General features: G+C 29.5%; 2 protein-coding genes, 1 long non-coding RNA gene and 1 other non-coding gene across 4 annotated transcripts; 2 read left to right on the top strand and 2 right to left on the bottom strand.

Moving 5' to 3' along the window:
• Positions 1–199: 199 nt before the first annotated feature.
• On the top strand, positions 200–6,539 carry LOC127278216 (splicing factor 3B subunit 3). Its single transcript, XM_051299820.1, has 11 exons — positions 200–364; positions 598–1,062; positions 1,254–1,426; positions 1,620–2,116; positions 2,197–2,362; positions 2,593–2,761; positions 3,456–3,607; positions 3,850–4,005; positions 4,210–5,285; positions 5,461–5,839; positions 5,926–6,539. The coding sequence occupies exons 2-11, from the start codon at positions 666–668 to the stop codon at positions 6,412–6,414; spliced, it is 3,654 nt and encodes a 1,217-aa protein (XP_051155777.1). The 5' UTR covers positions 200–364; positions 598–665; the 3' UTR covers positions 6,415–6,539.
• A 2,194-nt stretch (positions 6,540–8,733) lies between these two features.
• Positions 8,734–23,009, top strand: LOC127278236 (uncharacterized). Its single transcript, XM_051299839.1, has 5 exons — positions 8,734–9,180; positions 17,458–19,017; positions 19,729–20,263; positions 20,350–21,052; positions 21,866–23,009. The coding sequence occupies exons 1-5, from the start codon at positions 9,178–9,180 to the stop codon at positions 21,963–21,965; spliced, it is 2,901 nt and encodes a 966-aa protein (XP_051155796.1). The 5' UTR covers positions 8,734–9,177; the 3' UTR covers positions 21,966–23,009.
• Positions 22,038–26,843, bottom strand: LOC127278433 (uncharacterized). Its single transcript, XR_007842491.1, has 2 exons — positions 26,681–26,843; positions 22,038–25,825 (listed from the first exon to the last, which is right to left on the bottom strand). It is a non-coding gene; the product is annotated as an uncharacterized LOC127278433 (long non-coding RNA).
• On the bottom strand, positions 26,005–26,096 carry Trnai-uau (transfer RNA isoleucine (anticodon UAU)). Its single transcript is given in 2 exon segments — positions 26,005–26,040; positions 26,059–26,096. It is a non-coding gene; the product is annotated as a tRNA-Ile (tRNA).
• Positions 26,844–26,997: the final 154 nt, after the last annotated feature.

Below are 26,997 nucleotides of genomic sequence, written 5' to 3'. Positions count from 1 at the left end.
AAGTAAAGACATAACATTTATTGATAATTTTTAATTGTTATTTCAATTAGAATATTATTTAGTGTGACAATTTCTTTTTTGTCAGTAATTTTACATTAAATTAATTTTTTTAATACAGTTTATATTTCATTTGCTAATAAGAAAATTGTTTTTCTGTATATTTTTGTATGTATTTGAACTATATTGTACAGACTATCATTTCCTGGACGCTGAAGGCAGGCGGATGAGAATAAAATATTGTCATTTCCGGATTAACCATAGTGGTGAGAAGAAGTGTATTTTCTTTATACCGGCATTATCGTTTACAGGATTGTAAAATCCACGTACATCCAGCAAATTATTGATCATGCTTTCCTGAAAGAAGGTAAATATTTTCTCTCTCAATATTTCTTAACCTATTTTGTAAAACGTTTTTTTTTCTTTTTTTTTTTTAATGGCTTTAAAAATGTATTTTACAATTATTTGTATAAGTACTTTCATTTTGACACGTCATTTAAATTAAATAATATTACGGTTTAATTATAATTGATTTTTATCATTATTAATTTTTACTGTAAATATTACTAAATTTTTTTTTAATACTTTTTTCTATTTTAGCATGATTAGCCAAAAAGGCGTAAGGTAGAAAGAATTTAAACTATAATAGTTGGATAAGCGTCGGTAAAATGTATCTTTACAATTTGACGCTTCAACGTGCCACCGGCATTACACATGCCGTTCATGGCAATTTTTCCGGCAGTAAAATGCAAGAGATATTGGTTTCTCGAGGGAAATCACTCGAATTATTGAGACCTGATCCAAATACAGGAAAAGTGCACACACTATTAACTGTTGAAGTTTTTGGAATTATAAGATCGTTAATGGCATTTAGATTAACGGGTGGAACCAAAGATTACATTGTCGTTGGCACTGATTCAGGACGAATTGTTATTTTGGAATACAATCCTACCAAAAATTCATTTACTAAAGTCCATCAGGAAACTTTTGGAAAAAGTGGATGTCGACGAATTGTTCCCGGACAATATTTGGCCATTGATCCAAAAGGGCGTGCTGTTATGATAGGTAATTAAAAATGCCATTTTTAATTAAATTTTGAAATCTTTTTAGTATTATAGATGATTAAATTATCATGTCCGTGTTTCAACTGATTGACATTTGATTATAATTCCTTTGATAATGATTGTACTTAATTTTTTATTAAAATAAAATTAGCCTTTCGTGAGGAAAGTAAATTAATAAAATTCAATTTTTAGGTGCAATTGAAAAACAAAAATTGGTGTATATTTTGAATCGTGATCCAGAGGCACGACTTACCATTTCCTCGCCATTGGAAGCGCACAAAAGTAACACTTTAGTTTATCACACAGTCGGCGTTGATGTTGGTTTTGAAAATCCAATGTTTGCATGCCTTGAAATCGATTACGAGGTAAATATAGATTTTTTTTTTTTGTAAATTCATATTATTTTTTTACTCTCGTGTTAAATGATTAAATTATCATGTCCGTGTTTCAACTGACTTACATTGATTATAATCTCTTGATAATGATAGCGCTTTTAAAATAATAATAAATAATCATTGTTTTAAATTTGTTTTATTGATACTAATTTTCTGTTTTCAGGAAGCCGACAGTGATCCAACGGGTGATGCGGCAGTGAGAACACAACAAACATTAACATTATATGAACTTGATTTGGGTTTAAATCATGTTGTTCGAAAATACAGTGAACCACTTGAGGAGCATGCAAATTTTCTCGTCTCTGTACCAGGAGGAAATGATGGACCAAGTGGTGTACTTATTTGCTCGGAAAATTATTTAACTTACAAAAATCTTGGTGATCAACACGATATTCGTTGTCCAATTCCAAGGCGAAGAAATGATTTAGACGATCCTGAGAGGGGAATGATTTTTGTTTGTTCAGCGACGCATAAAACAAAAAGCATGTTTTTCTTTTTGGCACAAACAGAGCAGGGTGATATTTTTAAAATTACCCTCGAGACTGATGAGGATATGGTTACGGAAATTAAATTAAAATATTTTGATACAGTACCCGTGGCGTCAAGTATGTGTGTACTTAAAACTGGTTTCTTATTTGTTGCCTCTGAATTTGGAAATCAGTAAGTTTTTCTATTTTTGGAAAAATAAATATTAATATATATATTTTGTGGATTATGTAAATTTCTTTTTTTATTTTCAGCTATTTATATCAAATCGCACATCTTGGTGATGACGATGACGAGCCAGAATTCAGTTCAGCAATGCCTTTAGAAGAAGGTGATACATTTTTCTTTGCACCAAGACCTTTGAGAAATTTGGTACTTGTCGACGAAATGGATAGTTTATCACCTATAATGGCTTGTCAGGTAAATAAAAAATTTGAATTTAAAAGGCATTGTCAAGTAGAGGATTGATTTATTTGATGGTCAATTCTCTGTGAAATGATGCAAGATCAAAATGCTCTTTGTCGCCTTCGTCTTGTTTTTGCACGCCGAAGTGAATCAAAGATTGACAATTATTTTCAAATAAATTTTTAAAAAAATAATATAAAGAATTAAGTTGTAAATGATAATTTATATTGTTTCTTTTTAATTAGGTGGCCGATCTTGCGAACGAAGATACACCACAATTGTACATAGCCTGCGGAAGAGGTCCACGATCTACATTGAGAGTATTGCGTCATGGTCTCGAAGTTTCTGAAATGGCTGTCAGCGAACTTCCCGGAAATCCTAATGCTGTTTGGACAGTGAAGCGACGTATTGACGGTTAGTTAATTACATTTATTGAATACCAGGGCATTTTTTTTTTTAAATTTATAAAGTAGTATTTTCACTTTTTTTAAGGGACAACACTAACGGGCTGAAAAATGTTTTTCTGAACTTTTTTTTTTTTTGTAGTATACTGAAATAATTACTAATTGCTGAAAAAAGAAAATAGAGAAGAACGTGGTTGTCAGTGTTGTTCCCAATGTTTCCTTTCCTTTTTAATTTTGTTTTTGAATTCAACTTGGAATAAGAAATTTTAAATTGCTAAATTTCAAAATTATTTTCTCTTTTTTTTAAAGTATTAAAAAATTTTTTTCTCTTTTATCAAGCGTAGAAAAATTAATATCTTTTTAAAAAGATATTAATAAATCTGGTGGATTGATACACTCTTATCAAACACCAGTTCTCTCTTTCAGGATGTCTGCAGGCTTATGGTTGACCAAGACAGTGATGAATGACTGAAAGGTAAGGAGAAATTCGAAATTATCCCAAGGGATGATTTACTACCAAATTAAGGGGGACCGAGGAAATAAGTTCATGGATCTTTATCCTTTTTTTTATTTTTGAATAAGCTATTTTATTTTATTTTTTTTCTTTTTTTTAATAAAAATAGAACCCTAAAATTTTAATCCGAGATTGAGGCATTTTTTTATTCATTGAATAATCTAGACGAAGAATTTGATTTCGGTTTCAGAGGAATATGATGCTTACATCATTGTGTCGTTCGTAAATGCAACTTTGGTACTTAGTATTGGAGAAACTGTCGAAGAAGTAACGGATTCTGGTTTTTTGGGTACAACGCCAACGTTGAGTTGTTCTGCATTGGGAGAAGATGCTTTAGTGCAGGTAAGAAAATTGATAAATGGAAAAAAAAAAAAATTTGTAGCACTCGGTATCTCCGGCACCTGGTTCACCACGTGACGGTCGCAATAAAGTGCAAAAATAATGATTAGGCTTTTGCATCGTTGGAACACTTATGTTTTATATTTAAGTTTTCCTGGTATCTCGGCCTCGACAATTTTTTTTTTTCTAATTTTTAAATATAGAAATTCACTTGATTTTGGTTAAATAGCTTATGTTGTTTTTAGGTTTATCCCGATGGTATTCGTCATATAAGAGCAGATAAACGTGTTAATGAATGGAAAGCACCGGGAAAGAAAACAATAGTAAAATGTGCTGTTAATCAACGTCAAGTTGTGATTGCCCTAACTGGCGGAGAATTGGTTTATTTTGAATTGGACGCTGTAAGTAAATTTCACTATTAAATTAAATTTGCACAATGTTCTCTTTGTGAGGTAATTTTATTCTCAAAGATGTAAAATGTGCGTAAAATATCTTGCTTTTTTTATTATTGATTTTCGTAACTGGAATGAAAACAATAAAATTGGCAAACATTTATTGAAAATATCTTAAGTTTTGATAATTCTAATTTAATTTTGAATTTTCAGACCGGTCAATTGAATGAATATACGGAAAGAAAGAAAATGCCCTCGGAAGTAATGTGCATGGGTTTGGGTAATGTACCATCTGGTGAGCAACGATTTCCCTATCTCGCTGTGGGTCTTCAAGATAATACGGTGAGAATAATGTCTCTTGATTCTAAAGATTGTTTATCGCCAAGAAGTATGCAAGCATTGCCAGCGGCTGCTGAAAGTTTATGTATCGTGGAAATGGGTTTGAAAGATGCTGACAGTTCAGATGATGCTCGTCCAAAACAATCGAGTTTTTATCTCAATATTGGCCTACAAAATGGCGTGTTATTGAGAACGGTTTTAGATCCAATATCCGGTGATTTGGCTGATACACGAACGAGATATTTAGGTTCACGTGCTGTTAAACTTTTTCGTATAAGAATGCAGGGTAATGAAGCAGTTTTAGCAATGAGTAGTCGCTCATGGTTAAGTTACTATTATCAAAATCGTTTTCATTTAACGCCATTGTCTTATGAAAGTTTGGAATTTGCTTCTGGATTTAGTTCTGAACAATGTCCCGAGGGTATTGTTGCAATTTCCACGAATACATTGAGAATTTTAGCACTTGAAAAACTTGGTGCTGTATTTAATCAAGTTAGTTTCCCATTGGAATATACGCCGAGGAAATTTACAATTCATAATGATTCGGCACATTTATTAGTACTTGAAACGGAGCACAATGCCTATACAGAGGAAACGAAACATCAACGACGATTACAAATGGCTGAGGAGATGCAAGAAGCTGCAGGCGCTGAGGAAGCTGCAGTTGCACGAGAATTGGCGGAAGCATTTTTAACTGAAGAATCAAATGAAGCTGTTTTTGGTGCACCAAGAGCTGGTCCTGGATTATGGGCTTCTTCTATTCGTATTATTAAACCAACAACTGGAGAAACATTAGAAAAATATGGATTGAAACAAAATTTGGCTGCTTTAAGTTTGGCAATGGTGAAATTTGCAAATCAAGGAAATCAACAATTTTTAATTGTTGGTGTTGCCAAGGACTATCAACTTAATCCGAGAATAAGCAACGGAGGATATCTCTATACTTACAGGTATTAAGTTTATAAATATATAAATTTTTTTCTCTAATTAAATAATGAATGATGACAATATCACACTATCTGAATAATTGATGATAACCCTGCAGTACTGACAATGGAAATATAGAAAATAAAATTGTAATTTTATGAGAAAATATTCTTACGTTTCTTTTTTTTTATTTTTCAGAATAAATGACGATTGTACAAAATTGGAATTGTTGCATGAGACAGTTGTCGATGAGATTCCACTTGCTATTTGTTCGTATCAAGGACGTGTTTTAGTTGGTGTTGGTAGAATGTTACGATTATATGATATGGGGAAGAAAAAATTATTACGAAAATGTGAAAATAAACACATCCCTAATGCAATTGTCAGTATTAATGCGGTGGGACATCGTATTTATGTTAGCGATGTTCAGGAATCTGTTTACGCTGTGAGATATAAACGACAGGAAAATCAACTTATTGTTTTTGCCGATGACACACATCCTCGATGGATAACGACCACTTGCGTTTTAGATTATGATACAGTAGCAACTGCTGATAAATTTGGAAATATTGCTGTGGTGAGTTTTTACTTTTGATTTTAACATTTCATTCTATTTTGAATGATTTTTCAATTTTTTATTTTTGTTTTTCAAAAAAAAAACAGATAAGACTGGCGACTGGAGTAAATGACGATGTGGATGAAGATCCAACGGGAAATAAAGCATTGTGGGATCGAGGATTATTAAATGGTGCGAGTCAAAAAGCAGAAACTGTCGCTTGTTTTCATATTGGCGAAACAGTGATGTGTTTACAAAAAGCAACACTTATACCTGGTGGATCGGAGAGTTTAGTTTATACAACACTTAGTGGAACTGTTGGCGTTCTTGTACCATTCACAAGTAATGAGGATCATGATTTCTTTCAAAGTTTAGAAATGCATATGCGCTCAGAACATCCACCACTTTGTGGTCGTGATCATCTTTCATTTAGATCTTATTATTATCCTGTGAAAAATGTCATTGATGGTGATTTATGTGAACAATTTAATTCAATTGAGCCTACAATTCAAAAAAGTATTGCTGGTGATTTAGATAAAACATCATCGGAAGTGTCAAAGAGATTGGAAGATATTCGAACGCGCTACGCCTTCTAAAAAGACTTTTTTAAATCACAGTATTTTTGTTTCTGTTTTTTTAAATAACAAAAATTCTGTTAGCAACTAGTAATTCAGGTAACAAAATATTTATACCATTAAAATAATTATTTACAAGTTGACATTTTCTGAAGTTAAAGTTTTTTCCACTTGTTTTGAAATTGTAAATTTTTTTTCATTCAACGAAATTTCTAAACAAACAAAATACATTAAGATTCAAGATTAATAATAATTGAACTGTTCAGAATTTGTTTATCCTTTTCAATGAACTTGATATTTTTAATGTTGGAATATATTTGAATATGAATTGCGTGATTTAAAAGGAGAAAAAAAAGAATGTTTTCTCTATGAGAGAGATAAAATAGTTTCAGCTGATGCATTTTAAAAAATCAGTTTGAAACTTTGTGTGCTTTCAAATAAAAAAAATAGAATAATAAAACTTAAATAGCTTTAATAGTAATAAATTACGTATTCATATTTTAATTCAAAATTACCTGTTATTTTTATAATTTATACAATAGTTTTAAAAAGTTAAAAACTGACTTTTTTATTGAAAAATTTGCAAATTTATTCAGTCGATTAAAACTTTTAGAAATGGAATTTAAATTGTTTTTCCGCTTCAGTATCAATTTTGTTCGATAAAAAAAAAAAAAAAAAAAAAACATTCGTGCGTGGAAATGAAAGTTTTCGAAACCTTTGGTAAAAAGAATAATTTAAAAAAAAGTATTTGATCGCTAGTAATGAATTTTCAGAGAGTATCATTTTTTATCTACTATATATTTATAAGGCCTTTAAACTGGGATTTGCAAAAATCTCCCCCCTCGTTTCTGAGAGGATTACAAGAATGATCTTTAAAAGTAAACAGTATGCAGAAAATTTAATTTGCGAAAGTTTCAAAAATTTATTTTCAAAGTAATTAAAAGTTTGTTTTACAGGTTTTTGAATACTTTAAATTAAATACAAAACTTCATGATGAAGTATTAATTTACTAAATATAATTAAAACAATTTAATATTAAATTATAATATTAGTTCAAAATTTTTTGAATTTTTTACTATATCAAAGTGAAATATTCTACACTTTCATGCGCGTGGTAATTTTATTAGCCCCTAAACGATTGTTTTTTTTTAAAGACGTTTTAAAAATGCAAATGTTGACGAATAATTTGCATCCTTGAGTAAATTTTTTTTTCTATTTTATTATTCCTTCATTAATTTCTTTTTTCATAACATGTGTCGTTTTTTTTTAAGACAAATTTCAAAAAAAGGACAATATTAGATATAATTCAGAAAATTAATTGAAAATTTTTTCTTTATTTATATTTAGCCGAAATTTAGAGAGAAATTCGGCTTAATAAATAATTGAGCTTACTTTTAAATCTACTTGTAAAATTATGTTTAAGCTTCTTTAAAAAAAATCGGTTAAATATTTGGCAATATTTAAATTAGACTTAATTTTTCATTTAAAAAAATTCGGTTAAATATAAATTCAGTTAATATTAATACTGATTTATAAAAGATTTTAATATTCTCTTTTATTTTGATTAAATAGAAATTTGATTTTATGAAATTGGAACTATTGAATTTTATCGGAGATATATTCATTGAGTAAGAGGTCAAACACCCTTAATTTGCAAAAGCGGATAATTGTGAATAGGCTCGCCAGAATTCAGAGTTGATTTTTTTTTCTCTCTGTTTTTTTGGGAGGCGGTCATAAGCCTCGCAATTTTCTTTTGACCTTATTTTCGAGTTACTTCTCTCCATGAAAAATTGCCTCGTATCGATCAGAGAGCGTGAGCGGCTGGCTGGCTAATTCTGTCTTTTCCAACCCGCCCTTTGGTCTGCGTATGTATACATCTCTAACATATATATGTAGGAGAAGATTTTCTAGCCGAATTTGTAGTTTGGGAGTCTGTCAGCGAATTTTTCTCTCCCCCCCTCCCTTTTGTCTGAAGGAGCTCTCGATCTTTTTTTTATCTAGATAAGAAAAGAGAGTGAAAGAAAGATAGAGAATCAGCGGCAAGGGATGATGGTTTTGTGGGTCTCCACCTTCGAGGCGCCTACCTCTAGGGGTTGACGTTCCGCATAAAAGACGAGAGGGGAATGAATGGGGAGGAAAATCGTGGAATTCAGGCTGGCTAGGGGCTGGGGATGGTCTCGCGTACAACATCCCAACGTGAAACTGGAGCGAGTGAGAGAAAGAGAGAGAGAGAGAGAGAAGCTTCGATCGATGCATCGAGGCGTCGGGACGCCCAGCGGCCAAGCCCCGAGCTTTCACCTCCACTTGCGAGCAGAGAGACCACAACCCGACTTGCACGCGTGCATTCGCGCGTCGGCTGTCAGGCGCACACCACCGTGAAACCTGTATTTAATATATTATATTATTATTATTATTATTATTATATCTTCTCTTAAAGTAAATGTTTTTGTTTCTTTTTTTAGAAGAATTTTTTCTTCTTTATTTTTCCAAGTGAATGAAAATTTACCTGATTTAGATAAGCACAGAGAGAAAGATGCTCGGCAGTAGTGCGCGGATGATTTTTGCCAAATTGAAGAAGAGAAGCTGAAGAATCCGCATGCTGTTAATCACGAAGACAACGACGGTGGGTGATGGTAAAAGTGGTGGTGGTGATTTTTATTATTTCCAAGATATAACTAAACTACGATTTTCACAACGTGCTGCAACTCGTGCCCGGGAGGCTAGACAAGAAAAATTGCGATCCTCGCGAGGACTGTGATATGCGCGACCCGCTGACAGACGATTATGGTAAGTTCTTTCTTTTCTTTCTTCCCCTCGTCAGATTTTTTTTTTCTTTTAAAAATTCATCTACATGAAAGTTATATCCTTTCAGCGAAACAATGGACTTTTGAGTGCTATTCCCTCAGCGGCCTCTTCTCGATAGTTTTCCATTGTTTTTTTTTCACACTCGTGCGTCTCAAAGGGTTTACCACAAAACTTGTTTTTCAATTAAACACTTTGAGATCTACTCTTCTTGAAAATTTTCCTAAAACACTCATGAGGCTCAAGATTTTTTTTTTGTCCATTTTTTTTTAATTATTCAAAAATTTAATTTCTAAATCCATGTTTGTATGTTTCCATGTTTCTATTGTCCACTGTTCGCTTTTTTACATTCAATCAACTTTTTCCCTTTTGATGAACAGGATTAATCTGTGGAAAAAAAATGAAAGGACCATTAAAATCATATCAACTAATTAAGAATCAACGTGGAAAGAGTAACAAAATAATAATTAATTTGAAAAAGAGGGACAATTCACTTATTTACACATGAAAAAATTTGAAAGGTTCAATTAAAATCAATTTTTAGGTATTATAGTTTGTTAAATCAGTTTTTTTTAATGAAAAACCTGAATCAACAATTTATTTCACAACGTATATTTGTAGAAAAAAAAGAGAAATGTAAAACTGACACTCATTAAGCTGAGAGATAGTCTAAAATTAAGTGAATTACTCTTCACTCGCTGCTTCAAATTTAAGCTTTATTCTCTCTTATAACATATATACATGATTCATAAAACTAATATTTTCGTTGGATGCTTCATTCTAAAAACAATTCACTTAAGCCAAAGTTTATGGTACTGAACATGAATTTTCCATGTAGGAGAAAATTTATTGAATTGCTTAATATAATGAACACAAACATATATACGAATCTTTACAAAAAAAGCAAAATTAAATTCTCTTTTTAGAAAAAATTAGACTTAATTCTTTTATATCACGAGGAAAATGATTTTTCTTTTTCTGTAAACAGATTTGTTTGAATCCATGAAAGAGAGAGAAAAAAAAGAGTACCTATTAAGACTGGAGTTCAAAGATCTTAGCTTCAGGTGCAGTAAACAGTCAATAGATTTTTCTCTATGGCTCAGATGGTGTACTTATTGGGAATTCAGAATCACTATTCAAGAGGCACTTATTATCCTTTTCTGAATGGTTCTCTTCGAATTCGCAAAAATACCTCGGGTGCAATGCACCATTAGAAAACATAATTTTTTTTTCTCACAACGCCCAGGAAATAAAAAGAGTCACAAACAATTGAACATAGTATTTTAGAGAGAAAATTACTGGCTTCTATCCAATACTGTAGAAGAAAGTTCAGTAATGTGCAAAAAAAAAAAGCTAACAGCCATTAATTACAATAATAATTGTCCTTTCGCCAAAAGTTAAGCGTTTAGGAAACGTTTAGGTGGAAAAAGTTGCTTCTTTAAAACAATTTAGGTAAATACAATAAAAAAAAAAAAACACAGAAAATTCTTCCTTTTCCTCAGGATTTTGTAAAATGTAATTCTACTTTACAAAGCTTTTTTCAGAAACACTTTAGATGTCAAGAGCAAAAGAGACAGAGAGAGAAGGTTTCTTTGATGCAAAATAAAAGGTGGTTCATGTGTACGTCGTGAAAGCTAAGTGAAGCAATTTCCTGCCATTTACGAGTTTAAATTAGGTTGTCAATCATTCAAGCCCTTTAAGTTCTCAGACTTTATGATCAAGTTTAAAAAAAAAAGAATTTTTTTTTTTTTTGAACAATCGATTCAAAACAAAATAAAAAAAAAACATATTTTCTTATAGGTATCAATCAGAAAAATTGTCTGAGAATAAATATATACTATATATTGATAACTTCGCGAATAAAAGAAACAGATTTTTGGCTTCTGCATATATAATAAGCCACCGGGAAAATATGTATGGTATCTTCTTGGCAAAAACAAACATACCCGGGGAAAAATATGATATTCTTATTTTAAATTGCAGGAGACTTGGAAAAAAATAATGGACATATTATTTAAAAGAATAATAGAGCTAAATATTAAAATTGTGGAAAGGAAAAAAAAATGTTTGCATAACAAATTCATAACAAAATTTCCCATCAGCAATATATATACGAATTAATAATATTTTAGTATGTATATAATTAATTTAAAAAAAAATGTGTACGTAAAACTTATGTTACATATTATAATATTTAAATGAGCGAAAAAAAAATAAAAACCCTTTAATGGATGATGCATTATCGCATTAAATGGCTTGTGTGCTTTAGAAGCCTTTGGAAAGTGAATTTCATCCTATCTCATAGAAATTTCAAAACTACTAAGTGGAAAGAGTAAAGTGAACGAAAAGGGTATAAGCTGATATACAGTATATATCACTGAAGACCTAAGGGGTGAAATGTAGAAAGTAAATCCGAAAATCCGACCTTCGATAGTGCGCCTTTTACCATATGTATATATAATAAGAATACGTAACGATTCAATTGATGTATACGTATAGATTTGTCAAAGGGCTCGTGAATATTTACAAACCTGACATATTCAATCTCCTTTGTACATATTGTATAGAGTGCATCATGATACATTATGTATAATGTATATAGTCAAATAGTATATACGCAAATGTCGTATATATCTCGATTGGTAAATTAAAGCCTCCGCAATCATTAAACCGCGAAATTGCATCTCTTGTACTAATTAACTATTATTTAGCAAATTATATATATATATAATATATAAATAATTTTGTTACATATAGGATTCTAATTACATAATAATAATATTATTCAGTTTATATTCTAATAAGAATATAATTCGTCCTTTAATTATCAATTGAAATAAATAATAATTGATATTGGAATTTATTGTAGTTTGAAAATTTGGAGGATTTATTAAAAAATATTTTTCAAAAGTTATATCAATTTTTCTAAATGAACGCATTTTCAGATGTGAAATAAAATATCAATTATTTTAAATTGTTTTTGATATGCAATGAAAAAAATACGATACCTGCAACGGACATTATTTTTTTATATATAAAGCGGATAATTTTTAAAATTACTCCACATTAATTTTATAAAATAATAAAATCAAAAAAATAATTAAACACTGAATATAAATTTTGAAAATGATTCTATAGTATTTTATACTACAATCATTTTTACAATTTTGAATTTAAACATAAATTTAATTATTTTTAATATCCCAAATAAAGATTTTTTCATATAAATTTTGTTCTCTTGGAAAAATTTACTAAATATTAAAAAAAAACAACTTTTGTAATATTTCCACTCTTGCAGGATTTTTTTTTCTCAAAATATTATTGAATAGTCAGATTTATTTTTTTAATGAAGCTATTTCTATTGCTTCAAAATTGTTATTCTCTTTATGGATCCAAATATAAAGTATAACGTAAAATTGAAAAGCTGCTCCTGACAGAATCCATTATCCATTTTTCAACAACATTCCCTTTTAATGTAAAAGAAAAAATTTGACAAACAAAAGCTTTCAAGCAAAATACTTTTTCGTTTTGCTTTATAAACTTAATCGCGTCTTTTTAATATATATCCAATTTGGTCTTTATTAATCCTGAATATTAAAAAATTATTAACTTTAATTTTTTTTATTAGATAAAATTTAAAAATATAATTTTAATTCAAAATATTAAATTTAAAAAATTTATAAAATCGAAATAATACGAAGTTTGAGAGTATATAAAAAAATAATAAGATTAATTAATTGCAAAACAAATTGTATACATATATTAATATTACATTAGGACAAAATCTATAAACTGATAAAAAAAAAACCAAATAAAAGCCACTATCTATTGATAAGCTTCTGGGCCACGTATTGAAATCGTTAAAGTCGAGATAAGCTAAATATTTCCTAAATTCAGCTGTATTGATTTTATAAATAGTATAAACGAGAAAAATATTTTTTTATACATTTAAAAAAATTGTTTCCAAATTTTCAAACTACTATTGAAATTTGAAATTATTTAATTTTAATTTTAAATAAAATTTAATATTTCCAATATCAATTTAAATGTGATATTATATTTTAATTATATTTTATCGTAATTAGAGAGATTTTATACCTGATGAAAATCGTGAAAGCTGCCCTCAATAATTTAATCCAATTGTTTGTCAGTTGAATTTCGAAAATTCAGTTTAAATATCCATTAATATATATATATATATATATAGATTGTAGCTTGGGAACTTTTGCATTTAATTTATTTACACAGTAAAAACAAAATCTGAAACCGAATGTAAGCTTACTTTAATTTTTAACTTATTTTAAGCAAGAAACTTTATTTAATAATGAAAATTAGCTTAAAATAAGAGTTAGTGGTTCTCTTACTATAAATAAGCTTATAATTCGACTGATTTTTAATTCACTGGTCTTAAGTAAAAAAAAGACGACAGTGACTTTTTAAAAGTCTTTACTTGAGCTGGGTGTCAGTCCGCCGAGTCTTAAAGTGGTAGTTGTGACGTCACAGGCAAAACGTCTGTTGTGAAAACGCCATAGCGTACGCGTACAGTGAAGCGTGGTTGAGAAATGATTTTCTCGTGTTTTAATTTTGGTTTTATTCATTTATAATTCACAAGAATGGGTTTTTTTACTGGGTTTTTAATATCGAATATTCCAGCAAAGCACGCATATCTTTCACCTTTGTCTCAGCTATACTATTTAGAAAAAAAGTCGCTAAATATTACCAAAAGTACAAAACTGTGTGGAACTTGTTGGAAGAGCTTAAATTATTCTAAACTGTTAATTCCTAATTTTATATATTTATATATATATATATATTACGTATAATGTTATTTTTTAAATTTAGTTTGCAGAATTGAAAATGAAAATGACAAGATTTTTTTAAATATAAAAGTTCCTCGTCATTTTCATTTAAATAATGCAAATTTATAAATTAGAAAAAATTGTTATAAGTAATATAAATATATATATATATCAAAATTCTAATATGCTTTTAAGTCATAATTTAGGATTATTATCACACCAGGTTAACGCTGAAAGACAGTCTGTAAGGAAGCTTAATTTCAGCCCTCTTTTAACATAAGACTAAATGATAGTCTAAAACCTAACTGAATTTCAGTTCTTCAACAAGCTTAGAGCTAAATTTCAGCTCGTATGACATCTTACTTATAGTAAGATAAGAGTATTCTTTTTAAACATTTTTTGAGTACTGATTTTCAGTCAATATGATCTACTTCCGTTTACATCTTGAAAAAAGACAACTTATAAGCTTAAAAGAAGATTTTGTTTTTACTGTGTACTTTCACACTGGCGTAGAATATTTTGACATCAAAACTGTAGAATTTCAATCCTTGCATATATAATTTCCAAAGTGTCATTATTATTTAGAACAATCCAAATCAAATTCATCAAGGCGTAATTTACATTTGCGCGTATTATATCTGTAATAAGAATCAAAACTTTAGTTGACAAGTTTGTTACCAGATAATTTAGTAACTTCAGGCAAGAGATGACATTAACACCTTTCAAATATATATATATAACTCAAAACTTGTTTCGGTTAAACATCATCATTGAATTGAAATATCATGTTTCACACTTGACTACCCGCATTAATTTTCCATTACTGTAAATATATATAATTCGCAGTAAATATATAAACATAAATTGAATACAAATAATTTTGTAAAAATAATTAAATACAAAATTAAAAAATAAATTTATGATAAACATTATTTTTATAAATAAAAATCAAATTTAATTGAAGTACGGTCCGATGAAACATTTTTTTTTTAACTGCAAATTTTTATTGTTTTGTCTGACTGAAATTGTTTTTTACTATATACTGATACAAAAATACGAGAATGTTAAAAGTTTCTTCTTGCAGAAATAAAATGTTATTTGACGCATGCAAAATTTTTATTCGTACAAAATAAAATTTATTTCGCTTTGAGAAAAATATATTTTTTTCTCTTTTTGCAGAAATAATTTTTTAGAAAAATATTTTTTAAATTTATTATTTTATCATATATATTTATGATACAATTTGTTTTTTAAAGGACTCTTTGATCTTAAATAAATAAATAACATTTATTATTTTTCCATTAAAAAAAAATGTTCATTATTTCAAATTATCTCGCGCAGTGAAAATAAGTTTTGTTATTCAATCACAATTTCAATGCATTTGTGTGACACGTTTGTTTTAAAATTTCAATAAGCAGCTTGTATAACAAATAAATGGAAAAGATTGAAAAGAGAAATGGAAAATATTGAAACGAATAATATATATATATATATAAAGAGTAGTTAGTTTAACGTGTAGTATTTTAATTAACTTTAGCCGGAAGGGGTCACGAAACAATTAAACATTCTCAAATTACAGCATTGTACTTATTCTAGCGTATAATTCTGGAAAAGCGTTCGTACATCATTGTCTCACAATTCTGACTTGAATTAAATTTTCGCTAGAGTTTCAGCGCAAAAGCATTGCACGAACGAACGAGAGATCGACAATGGAGATATAGACGACGACGCGCATTTCAAAAGCAATGTTCATTGTAGAATTTGTATACTATATGATAAATTTCACCAAGAAGATCATCTTTATTGTTCACAATATAATCTCTTTTTATTTTTATATTTTTCATCTCAAAATCAGATTTTAATATATGTAGAATTGGAAAATGTTTTAATTACTATAAGAAGCTTTTAGTATAACTTTACATCTATAGGAAATTCGCTTAAATCGCATTTCATGGGTGGATAACATCTCCTCTCTGGAAATTTAGGTTATTATATAATTTATAGAGAGAAGAGAATAAGTTTATATCGTTTGAATAGTATTAAATGAAAATCTCCTCATTCTATATTCAATTTTCCTCACGGAACATGGTGAAATCAATAAAATAGAATTTCTCTCCAATATCTCTCTTTTTCTCTCACTCTCTCTCTTTAAAAGCCTTCTCTACAGTTTATAATTTAATATATCCTTTGAAGTTCAGGAATCTTTTTATTATATACTTTTAAAACCGTTTTTTTTTCACGTGTTTTTCAAAGTTTGCGCGATTTTGTACCGAAAAAAGTTTTTCTTTTGAAAAGAAATTTCCTTTGCTACAAGTTGAGTCTTTTCAGATAACAACACTTGAGACTTTTAGAAAAATTGTTCTTTAAAAAAATAAAAATATACTTGAAATATAAGATCGTAAATTTTTTTTTTTTAAAGAAATAATATTCAATATATTATTATTTTTTTTATGAATTTGATTTATTTCTCTTTGTAAATGCATTTTCATAAAAAAAAGTTTATTATTTATATATATAATTATAACAAAGGGTTGTCTCTTCTTTATAATGAACATAAATTCTTTTTTTATATGCGCCTCAAAGAAAGTTGAACCTTCAACGTGTAAAGTCAAACGAAAGAAGAGCTTTATGTTAAGAAAGCTAAATAAAGTCTTCATATTAATTTTCAGAAAATTTTCAAAGTGCAATATATCTTTTGTTATATATGATATGAAAAAAGCTATATTGACAATATTTAAAAAAAAATCTTGTTTTACAATATTAAATCTTTTTTTTCAGAAAAAATTACCTCTAGAATTTTATTGCATTTATTCATGATCGTTTCAAACGAATTTATTAAAAAAAAAAAAAAAAAAAAAAAAAAAAAAAGCGCAACTAAAAAAAACTGATCATATCCGTAACTTTTATTGGGAGGATTAGTCAATATTTGAATAACTCGAATTTTTAGTAAATTTTTTTGAAACAAGTTCAAAATGAATCATCCGTTTCTGTATGAATACATATGTATTCTGAGAACAATTTAATTTACCTTTTTATAGCAGAAAAAGTTACAATGTGTCAGACGAAATTGGCTTGTAAAAATTTAATGAGCCCGTTTTGGCACAGTTTGAATATATATAATTTTGTTGAAATAAAAAACGATTTTCAAATTAAGAAATGTTATTTTAAGAATATTATTATATTAAAAATATAATTATATAATAATAATTATAAAAATATAATTATAAGATTATGATAATAATATAATTATTATATTATTCCTTTAAATTTATAAGTTAAAAATTTTTGTTGTTTCAAATTTTTTTAACTCGGTATCAGTTTAAGTCAGACAAAATGTTTTAAATTTTTTATCAAAATTCAAAAGAAATGAAATTTAATTAAATTTAATCAAGTTCCAATGTAAAAATAAAAAAAAATACCTTGAATTAATAAAAAATAATTTTTCTGTGAATTTTTCTTTTAGGAGAGAGCTGATGCTGGGGGTGGTGAAGGACGGTTTCGAGAGATCCTCCTTACTGTTCTAATAGTAACCCTCATAGATGCATCAAGTGCCTCAGGTACAGGTGCCTGTGGCCTAGCGGAATTGACATGTCGTGATGGACATTGCGTACCAGGTGATGCCTATTGCAATGGAATAGACGATTGTGGCGATAGTAGCGATGAGCCAGCACTTTGTACACCATGCAATCGCACCTATCATGGTCGTGTTGGCAGAACTTACAAGCTTGAGCTCACACGTCCCGCCGAGGGACGTCTTCCTTTTCTCTGTCATTTAACGTTCACAGCAGGAGGTCAGGGCCTTGGGGAATTTGTTCAACTTTTGTGGGATGCCTTCAGTATAGGTCGTCTTGATCCTGATGCGACAACTCTTACCACCAGCTGTCCAGAAGGATATATGCAACTTTTAGAACTTGGAAAAGCACTTCCCGATAGTTCGTGGTGTGGTCCTGGTGAAAGTAGAGCGACATATTACAGCGAAGCAAGCACTGTTACAGCGTCAATTCGTCTCTTTCATGCACCATCAATTGTGCCATTTGAATTTCGTCTACGTTATCGTTTTGTATCGCGTGAAGAAGCAGTGGCACGTCTAGGTGAACCGGAATTTCCCATTGAACGTGGTTCACCAGTTCCTGGTACATATTGTTCACGTGATTTTTATGAATGTCATCAAAAAAGATGTCGTGTACAAAGTCCAAATTATCCCGGTGAATATCAACGTAATACAAGTTGTTTAATAACATTACGACAAAAATCAGTTCCAACATGTAAACATGCAATGATATCGGTGAAAGCAAGTTCGACAAGTCTTGCTGGATTGGCAACGAGTAATTCGACATTAAGTGTTTGGCAGGATTGTCCACATGATAGAGATCGTCTTATATTTCGCGATGGTCCACGCCTGAATGATCCTATTTTATTGATATATTGCGGTGGTCCATTGCCAAAAATCACTGCCAGAGGATCGACAATGTTAGTTGAATTTCGCAGTTCATCGGAAGCAATTCCATTGGGTGCATCGAGTCTTCGTTTGGAAATGGAAATACAAGTGATTTATGTTGATTCAGATGGAATGGATTTTGCACAAGGCGATCAGGGTTGTTATTTTTTTGTTAATGAAACATCAAAAAGAAGTGGAATTTTACGTGCACCACTTCATGCACTACCTCCAACAACAAATTGCACGTGGAATATTAAAGGTGCAGTTGGCGATCGTATTTGGATTTATTTTGCCTCATATTCACAGAGAGATCTCACTGGTAATGGGGAGAATAATTCAAGTGTACAAATTGATCCACCATGTACAATTAAAATGACATTTTGGGATGGTGCACCGTCCACGGGTATACCAATGGCTGTATTGTGCGATGATGTTCCTCGAATTTGTGCACATGCTGCCCTTAGAAATGCTACAAGAACCACAAGACCGTGTACCAAGGAGGAGAGCTATCTCACAATTGCACCTAGTCTTCTTTTACATATGGAAACGACGCCTGGGACCACTCTTCACCCGGTTAACTTTCAAGTAAGTGACACTGTCTCGTAGTACCTGGTAGAAAGAATGTCCTTTTAGTTTCCCTTTTTGTCATCACAAAATGTATTTATTTACAGTTATTTTTTAAATTCATATTTTTAAGGGGATAATTAAAATACCCTGATACCAATTTAAAAAATTGAAATAAGATTAATTTAACTCAATCGTAAAAAACGATTTTTATTCATAAATTCACAGAATCATCCATATTTCAAATTCCTTTCTATTCATTAAAGATATTGAGATCAGAAATACTAGAGGAAAAAGAAGAAAAAGAGCATTAATTTCAAATCGATAAAATTGATGAGATACGATAAAAAAGAAAAAAAATGAATAAAATCAAATAAATACATCTTGTGATGACATTTTAAAAGAATGTATTTTTCTCTCTTTATTTTTCTTCTAAATATTAAAAAAAAAAAAAAAAGTATAGCAGTTACTCACAATGAAAAAATTTCCATCACATTCCTCGTTGTGGAAAATTTATTTTTATTTACCTATATTCTTATTTTGTTTTTCGACGCAAATTTCAGTATTTCCCTCCCTCTCACTGGGTGTGATGAAGCAGCTCTCTTTTTCTCACATTTTTCTCAAGGTTAATTGAAAAAATTTTTTTTGTTTCGTTGGTAATTGTAAATTTTTCCTTTAACCTGCTTAGTTTTTTGCCACATCGAACTCGACGAAGTAGCGCTCCTATTCCAGGCCCGGTATGAATTCATCTCAACACTCCAAGGAGGCGAGCAATGGGGCGATGGACCATGCAGTAGAATATGGCGTAAAACACAAAGCGGTGAAGTTACATCGCCACGTGATGTTCGATTATTTGGCCGTGGTGGATCATCAAAACTCGACTGCCGTTATAGAATTGAAGCTGGTCCTGGTGAACGTGTCAAATTGATGATTCACAATGTGAGTTTGGGTGAGACAACATCGTGTACGAGTGAAGACGATCTACATTCAGGGAGGCCAAGATGTATTCAAGATCCAGGCAGTCGTGAGACAAGATTCACTCTTTATGAGGCACCATGGCGTGATGTTAAACTTCCCATAGCATGTCTCTGTGATAATACTTCGAATCTTCCACTTAAGCATATTTCCTCGGGCAGAGCATTGGAAATAACATTTTTCGTTGATCAACAAGCTCCATATGAGGATTTTCAATCACTCTTTTTTTACGCCAGTTTTGAACTTATTCGAGCGCCAGAGTGTCCTAGAAAACAAAGAGTTCGTGGAGAAGGTATAGAAAAATTTTTATATAGTATATTATTTTACATACTTATTATTATTTTTCTTAGCGAAAAATACAATGAAAATTGTTTTCAGGTGGTGAATTGAGATTCATCAATCCACCTTTTTCACGTCCTGATATTTACTGTGAGGGTCTTCCTTGGCTGGTGGAAGCACGAGACAATAGATCTCTTTTTGTTTTAACCTGGGGTTGGTTATTACCATTGGAACCTCCATCATCATCATCATCATTAGTTGAATCGGCCGATAGTTTCAAATGTCCAACGACAAATCGTATACTACTTTACTCAGGATGGCCGCCAAAATTGTTGAAAGTTGTATGTCCCGCTGAACCCGGTGCAAAAGATTTTACCGTACAAGTATTCTCCGAGGAATGGTTGGGACGTGCTGAGGGCAAATGGCCAGGACCACCGAGACCACCGGCATTGCTCGTTGAATTTATTGCCCGCGAATCGGGACAAGCTGCAGCATCGTGGCTTGAAATTTCCAAAAGTAGATCAGCTCTCAGACGACAATTACGTTTACCAGAACGTGGTATTGAAAATGATACAAGTCTATTTGGTGATTGTATTCATAAATGTCCGGAGCTTGGTGCTTGTATTGCGGCAAGCTTATGGTGTGATGGAAGAGTTCATTGTCCTTCGGGTCATGATGAAGCAAATTGTGGAAGTGGTGCTAGATTATTGGGACTTTTACCTTCAGCGATGTGGATGGTGGTCGCTGGTGTTGCTGGAATTGCCTCTGCCTTTGCGTGCCTACTTGCTATCCTGATAAGCAGGTAACTGGAAAATCAAATTAAATAAAATAAGCTTGTTTTATAAAAATATCTCACGTCCAAGCGAAAAAAGATGATAATAGAAAAAAAATTCTCTTTCAGATAAATTTTTTTTTTTCATTTAATTAAATATATTTTAAAATTAGCTTTTTTTGAAAATATATAATTAGAAGTTACGAAATAAATCAACAGTTTAGTGTATATATGAGTTTCTGTTGAACAACTCCTAAAGATATATTACGAAACTTATGTTGCTCTTAAGAGCTTGGGATTTCAGACAACTAGAACTTTATATTATATATAATACAGTGAGAGAGCTAGATTTAACAATAGCTTATATAGCGAGTTATTATCATGGGATGCATTGCTTATAAAGCATTTACGATAAGCTTTGTTTCTCTCCACATACGCAAGTTTATGCGAGAGAAAATATTAAACGCTTCTCCAGAAAACCGGAAACAATTTCTCTATGGTATTCCAGATCAATAAAGTCCTGTTTTCTGGTTTTCTTTTTTTTTAAAAAAAAAAAAACAATTGGGATGAGGTGCTTTAGCGTTAAAGCCTGAGGGCATCAGTGACCTTAATCCAGAACCTTTGCAAGATATCTCGAGGCCAAGTGTTTTATCGCACAACTAGAACGTATCACAACGAGAGAGATGCTGATATCTCATTCTAGAATCAAGATTTCGCGATTGATATTTTATATAAATTGGAAATAGCTTTTTACTAAAATAAAATATCAAATAATTTTTATAAATTTCATTTTTTTTGTTAATAAACAAAGAAACATTTTTTTGGTCCTTTTTTTGATTACAGGTCAAAGACACGTGCAAAAAGACTTCATTATAAAGGGACAAAAAAGTGCAAACCTAGAAGAGCGCCGACGGAAGAAACTCTATTGGGAGGAGCATCCTGACAACAACATCCCGGTTACGTGGAATATATTCACGTAGACCGGGAGACAACAGTGTAGCAAAACTATTCTGTGCTTCACCGTCCACTGAACTTCCAAAAACAATTTTCAGGTGACAGGATCAAGATGATAGTATCCTTCTTGTAGTGCATTGGACTCTCAAAAATTCTCTCACTCACTCTTTCTCTCTCTCTCTCTCCCTCTATCTCTCTCTTTCTCTATTCAGTGTAGATAAATCAACCATGAGTGCTTGCTAATAAGAAAAACAAAAATTCTAATTGCACCTTTAAACGAGAAAAATAAAACAGGGTCGTCAGAAAAATTTTCTTTATCGCCAAACATTATATAGTTTGCAAGTAGAAAGAGACAATTTTTAATCATTTCGTGAAGATCGTATAGAGGAACTCTTCAAAAGGTTAGTCCTTTCTATTCACGAACTTTTTTTCCCCCGTTCCATATTAACAAAAAAATTTCCAAATATTCGAAAAAAAATTATATTTTAAAAATATAATCTTTTTATAGATAGGACATTCTGTTTAAAATAAAAGTTCTTGATTAGGTCGTCCCTTTTGAAGAAAAACGATTCGAAATGATTTCACCCGTACAAAAAAAAAAAAGAAAAATATTATATTTCCAAAATATTCACCTATTTTCTTCCGATAGAAATTATTTATAATTAAAAAAAAAAAAAGAGATCGTAGGTGCTGTAGCGTTGGAAAGTATAAGCGAAGACAGAAAATATAGGATATTATATCGCGCAAAGATTATTATCTGAACGACGTCTCGATTCAATGAATATTCTCGCAAGTCACACAAATAAACAATTAAAAAAAATATATATGCATGACTAGATTCGAGAAAGTCGAGAGTTGTTATGTAAGTATTAAAAAAAATAAATAAATAAAAAATAAACGGAGAATTGAAATTGACGAGTTTGTCAGATTTGTATAGTATTTAGCAATGGTTTAAAGCTATTTTTTCAATCGTATTAAATCTCTCCAAGCCGTGAGAATATAGTCTCTTGAAACTTAAAGAGAAGACTCGGGATTCGCGAGTGATATGTCTATTTTGATAGAATACCACATACACACAAAAAAAACAGGTTTTGCGACACCAGTCTTGGCTGTGACACAAATGAAAAAAAAAAATTAATTCCAAAGTTGTCCGATCCTTCTCTTCTCTTTGAATTTCCCCCCCCCCTCCCCCCTCATCTCGAATAACCGTAGAAGCTCAAAGTAATTAAAAAAAAAGTCAGATTATTCGATAAAATCATGGCAGTTAAAAACAAAAATGTTTTCCTTTCCGATTGAGAGAAATTTTATTCTTATCCTATATAATATAGATATATATTTTTTTTTCTCGGTTCTTGGCTTCCTTTTCGACGGTGATGCACACAGAATATGTCTTCTTTATAACAAAAAATATTTCCACATTCCTGAAAAACATAAATCTTTTTTACACTTATACATATATATAAATATTAAACAAAAAAAAAACCCAAAGGTTTATTGCCTTACATATAAACACCACATATTAAACACACGAGTGTGCCAATTACTGCCGTTTTTTACAATGTCTTCAATTTTTCAAAGAAAGCTTTTCGTATTATTCATAAATCACACTTTTGTCTTTCTCTTGTCAACTAAAAAAGGAATCTCAAGCAAAAATTTAGAATTTAAGAAATAAAACTAAATGCGAAACATTTTTTTAACTAAACTCAATGAGATTCCTAGTTAATTTGATATTGCTCCAAAAATTAATTTTCTTTTTTTTTTTAATATTTTTTCTTTCCAGCGAAAACATAACATTTATTTGCACGTCATTAAACAAAGTTCATGGTGCAAATTATCGAAAAATGAATATAAGAAGTATTATAAGAGAAATAAATGTGTTATGAAAAAAAAAAATTGAAAAAGAACTGTGAAAGTGAAGAAGATAATTTTTTATTTTATAACAGTTGCACATTGTACGTAACCGTTCTCATGAAATCAAACTCAAAAAAAAATTGTTGTGATGAGATATGTAAGTGTAGAATATTAACATTGTTTTGAAGTGAAAGTTGGAAAATATTTAAAAAATAACATATAGAGATAATTCATAAAAAAAATGAGCTGGTGCTCAAAATTAAAAACAAATTTCTTATTAAATTTTAGAAATATTATGAAATTATCTCAAATATCTTCTCTAAAAAAATGGTATTTAACCACTTTTTATACATTTTATTTAAATTACTAGTTATTCAAAATTAATCATTTATTCCTAATTAAGATATATTTTAATTAAATTTTTAAATTAAAAATTTAATTATTTTCCTAATTTAAAATAAATGAATCTTTGTTAATAACTCTTAATTTTCAACTAAACAAAGAAGTTTATTGTTAAAAATTGATAAAGGAAATGTCATTTAAAATAAATAAAAATGACTATATTTAAGCTCAACAAAAATTTGAATTAATTTGAAAATTCAAAATTTCGTTCCTACGAAAATTTGAAAATTGTTAATAATTCTTTAGAACTATTTATAAAAGATGAAAATGAAATGCAATATTAAAAATTAATTGTATCATCAACATGTTGAATCAATTAATAATGAATTATCATTTCTATTATAGATAATAGATATTCCCTAAAGGATGTTAAAATACATTCTTTAAATTAAAAAAAAATAACACCTAATTAGAAAGAAATAAAATGTGTTATTTCTTTAAAAAAATAAATATAAAAATAAAGATATATAAGAAGAAAAAGAAGAGGAAAGTCTCGTTTTTGACAAAAAGAAAAGAAATATATGATAACCTTTTTCGAATTCATGAATCATTCTTATCGATACTGTAGCAAAAAGAGAAAATCAAATCAAACGCTTCATTGTCATCGTTTTTGTTAAATAATAGTCATTTCGCACTGAAAGCATTTAATTTTCATTTAGCGTTGCACGAATATTAAATTAAAGACCTTACCTCCGATCATCCTTAATAAAATAAAATTATTCATAAGATCTACTGTAATACTGTATTCCTTATGTATACACCCCAGAAAAAAAACCATAAATAAAATTAACACCTCTTGTAGAAAATCCACGTGTTTCATTAGTCCTTTTATCATTATTTGTATTTAGAAGAAAAATTTAATTAAATTTAAAAATTAATTAATTAATTAAGTATGTTCTCTTTTTCTTAAAAACCCAAAATCTTTGGAAGAACATGATAAAACCAAACATTATTTTCCAATATTGTCGGAAATATCTTGATAAGTTTAATGTACAAATTATTAAAATATTTTATAAAAATAGAACAAAGAAATTATCAAGAATCTGTTTCTGCGTTGTAGCGACATCAAGCTCATCCCACAAAAAAAAAATCTTTCATCTCCTACAGCTCTTATTGACCCAGATGTTCATTTGTGGATAACGAGAGAGAGCTTCGCAACCCTTTTCATATTAAACTAAATAAGTAGATCGAATAAAACTTAATGTTAAAATAAAATTAAAAAAAACAACGTTAAGATGCTTGAATTTTAACAACTTGACATACGAGTTTTCGATTTTAAAACGAAATATATTTAAAATAGTTTCCAACGAATTTTAATTAAATTTATCAAATGTTTAATTAAATTAGTTTTGTAAAAATAAAAAAAAAATTCAGCTTTTAAACAAAGCTTAATAATACCTCGTGTATATGAATTTCAAGTCTCATTGAAAACAATTCTCATAATTTTTGTCAAAGCTTGGTGTATAGCGTAATTTCATGAAAATTCAATGGCCTAATTTAGTCGTTATTTCAAAAGTGAAGTGCCAAATTAGAGCATTTGGCCAACTTTCAAGCAGTTTCGAGAAATATAACAACTGAACTCAATCGATTTTGCTTCTGAAACAGAAAGAAAATTTATAAAAATCTCTAAGATTTATAAATTAAATAACAATAAATGTATTAATTAATACAAAAAAATTACTACAAACAAGTTTTACTTTTTTATGCAAATAAAAAATTAATTTAAGAATATAAATATATATAAAAAAAAAATTGTAAAGTGCAGTATAAAAAAATGCTCCAGGTGAGGCTCGAACTCACAACCCCGGCATTGCTCACGTAAACTGTCTTATAAGTACCGTGCGCTAACCAATTGCGCCACTGGAGCAGATGTGAATAAGGCCATTAATAGTAAACTTAAACTTGTAAACACATATATATAGAACAAGATAGTTAATATCATTAATAATTACTTGATAAAAAATAGTAAAACTAATTTTTATCATTTTAAGTTAATTTTACTAATAAATAAATTCAATTTACATCTTTTTTCTGTACCTTAAAATTACTAAAATTTTATACTTTTCCCGTTAACATACATAAACCAAAATAATATTCAATTTATAAGTCTTGGAAATAAAATTGTTTAATAAAATACAAATTCATCTACTGTAAACTCTTATTTCACACTATATCATTGATTTCTTTAGAAGATATTTCATACCAAACAAACATAAAACATTAACATAACCTCAAATTCTTAAGCAACTTTTGATTACCTTTTCCATAAAAAAAGCCCAAAATTCGAATAAACAATTAGATTAAACGAAATTATAAAGAATTATTAACAATATTTACAAGTAACATGTGAAATAATTTGATTTTATAAGTCTGTTTTGATTCAACACTGACGCCGGTTTCACAAAAAAATTTATTATAAATTAATTTAAAAAGAAAAATAGTTTTACATACCTTTTAGTTACAATACTGATGTTAAGTTTCACATTTTCGTTAAGTAAAGAAATAATTAATTAACTATTTGAAAAATCTAATAAATTTCATAATTTTTTCTTTTTTTGAACAGATATAAACAAGAAAACAATATTCATAATAACAATGCAACGTCAATACGTTGTTTGTGTATAATCAATACGTTGTGTTCCAACCCTGTGTATTTGTTTAATGTAAAAACTTGTGATTGGAGAACTAAAAAGTAATTGGACGGTTTTTAACGAGTAGAACCAATCAAATTCAGATGGTTAATTTGTCCATGAATGTGATTGGCGCTA

Source organism: Leptopilina boulardi, unplaced genomic scaffold (genome assembly GCF_019393585.1).
Source record: "Leptopilina boulardi isolate dan_hultmark-lab unplaced genomic scaffold, ZJU_Lbou_2.1 LbouV2_112, whole genome shotgun sequence".
Lineage (NCBI taxonomy): Eukaryota > Metazoa > Arthropoda > Insecta > Hymenoptera > Figitidae > Leptopilina > Leptopilina boulardi.
The sequence above is the reverse complement of the archived record's forward strand: the minus strand, read 5'-3'. Positions and strand labels throughout refer to the sequence as shown.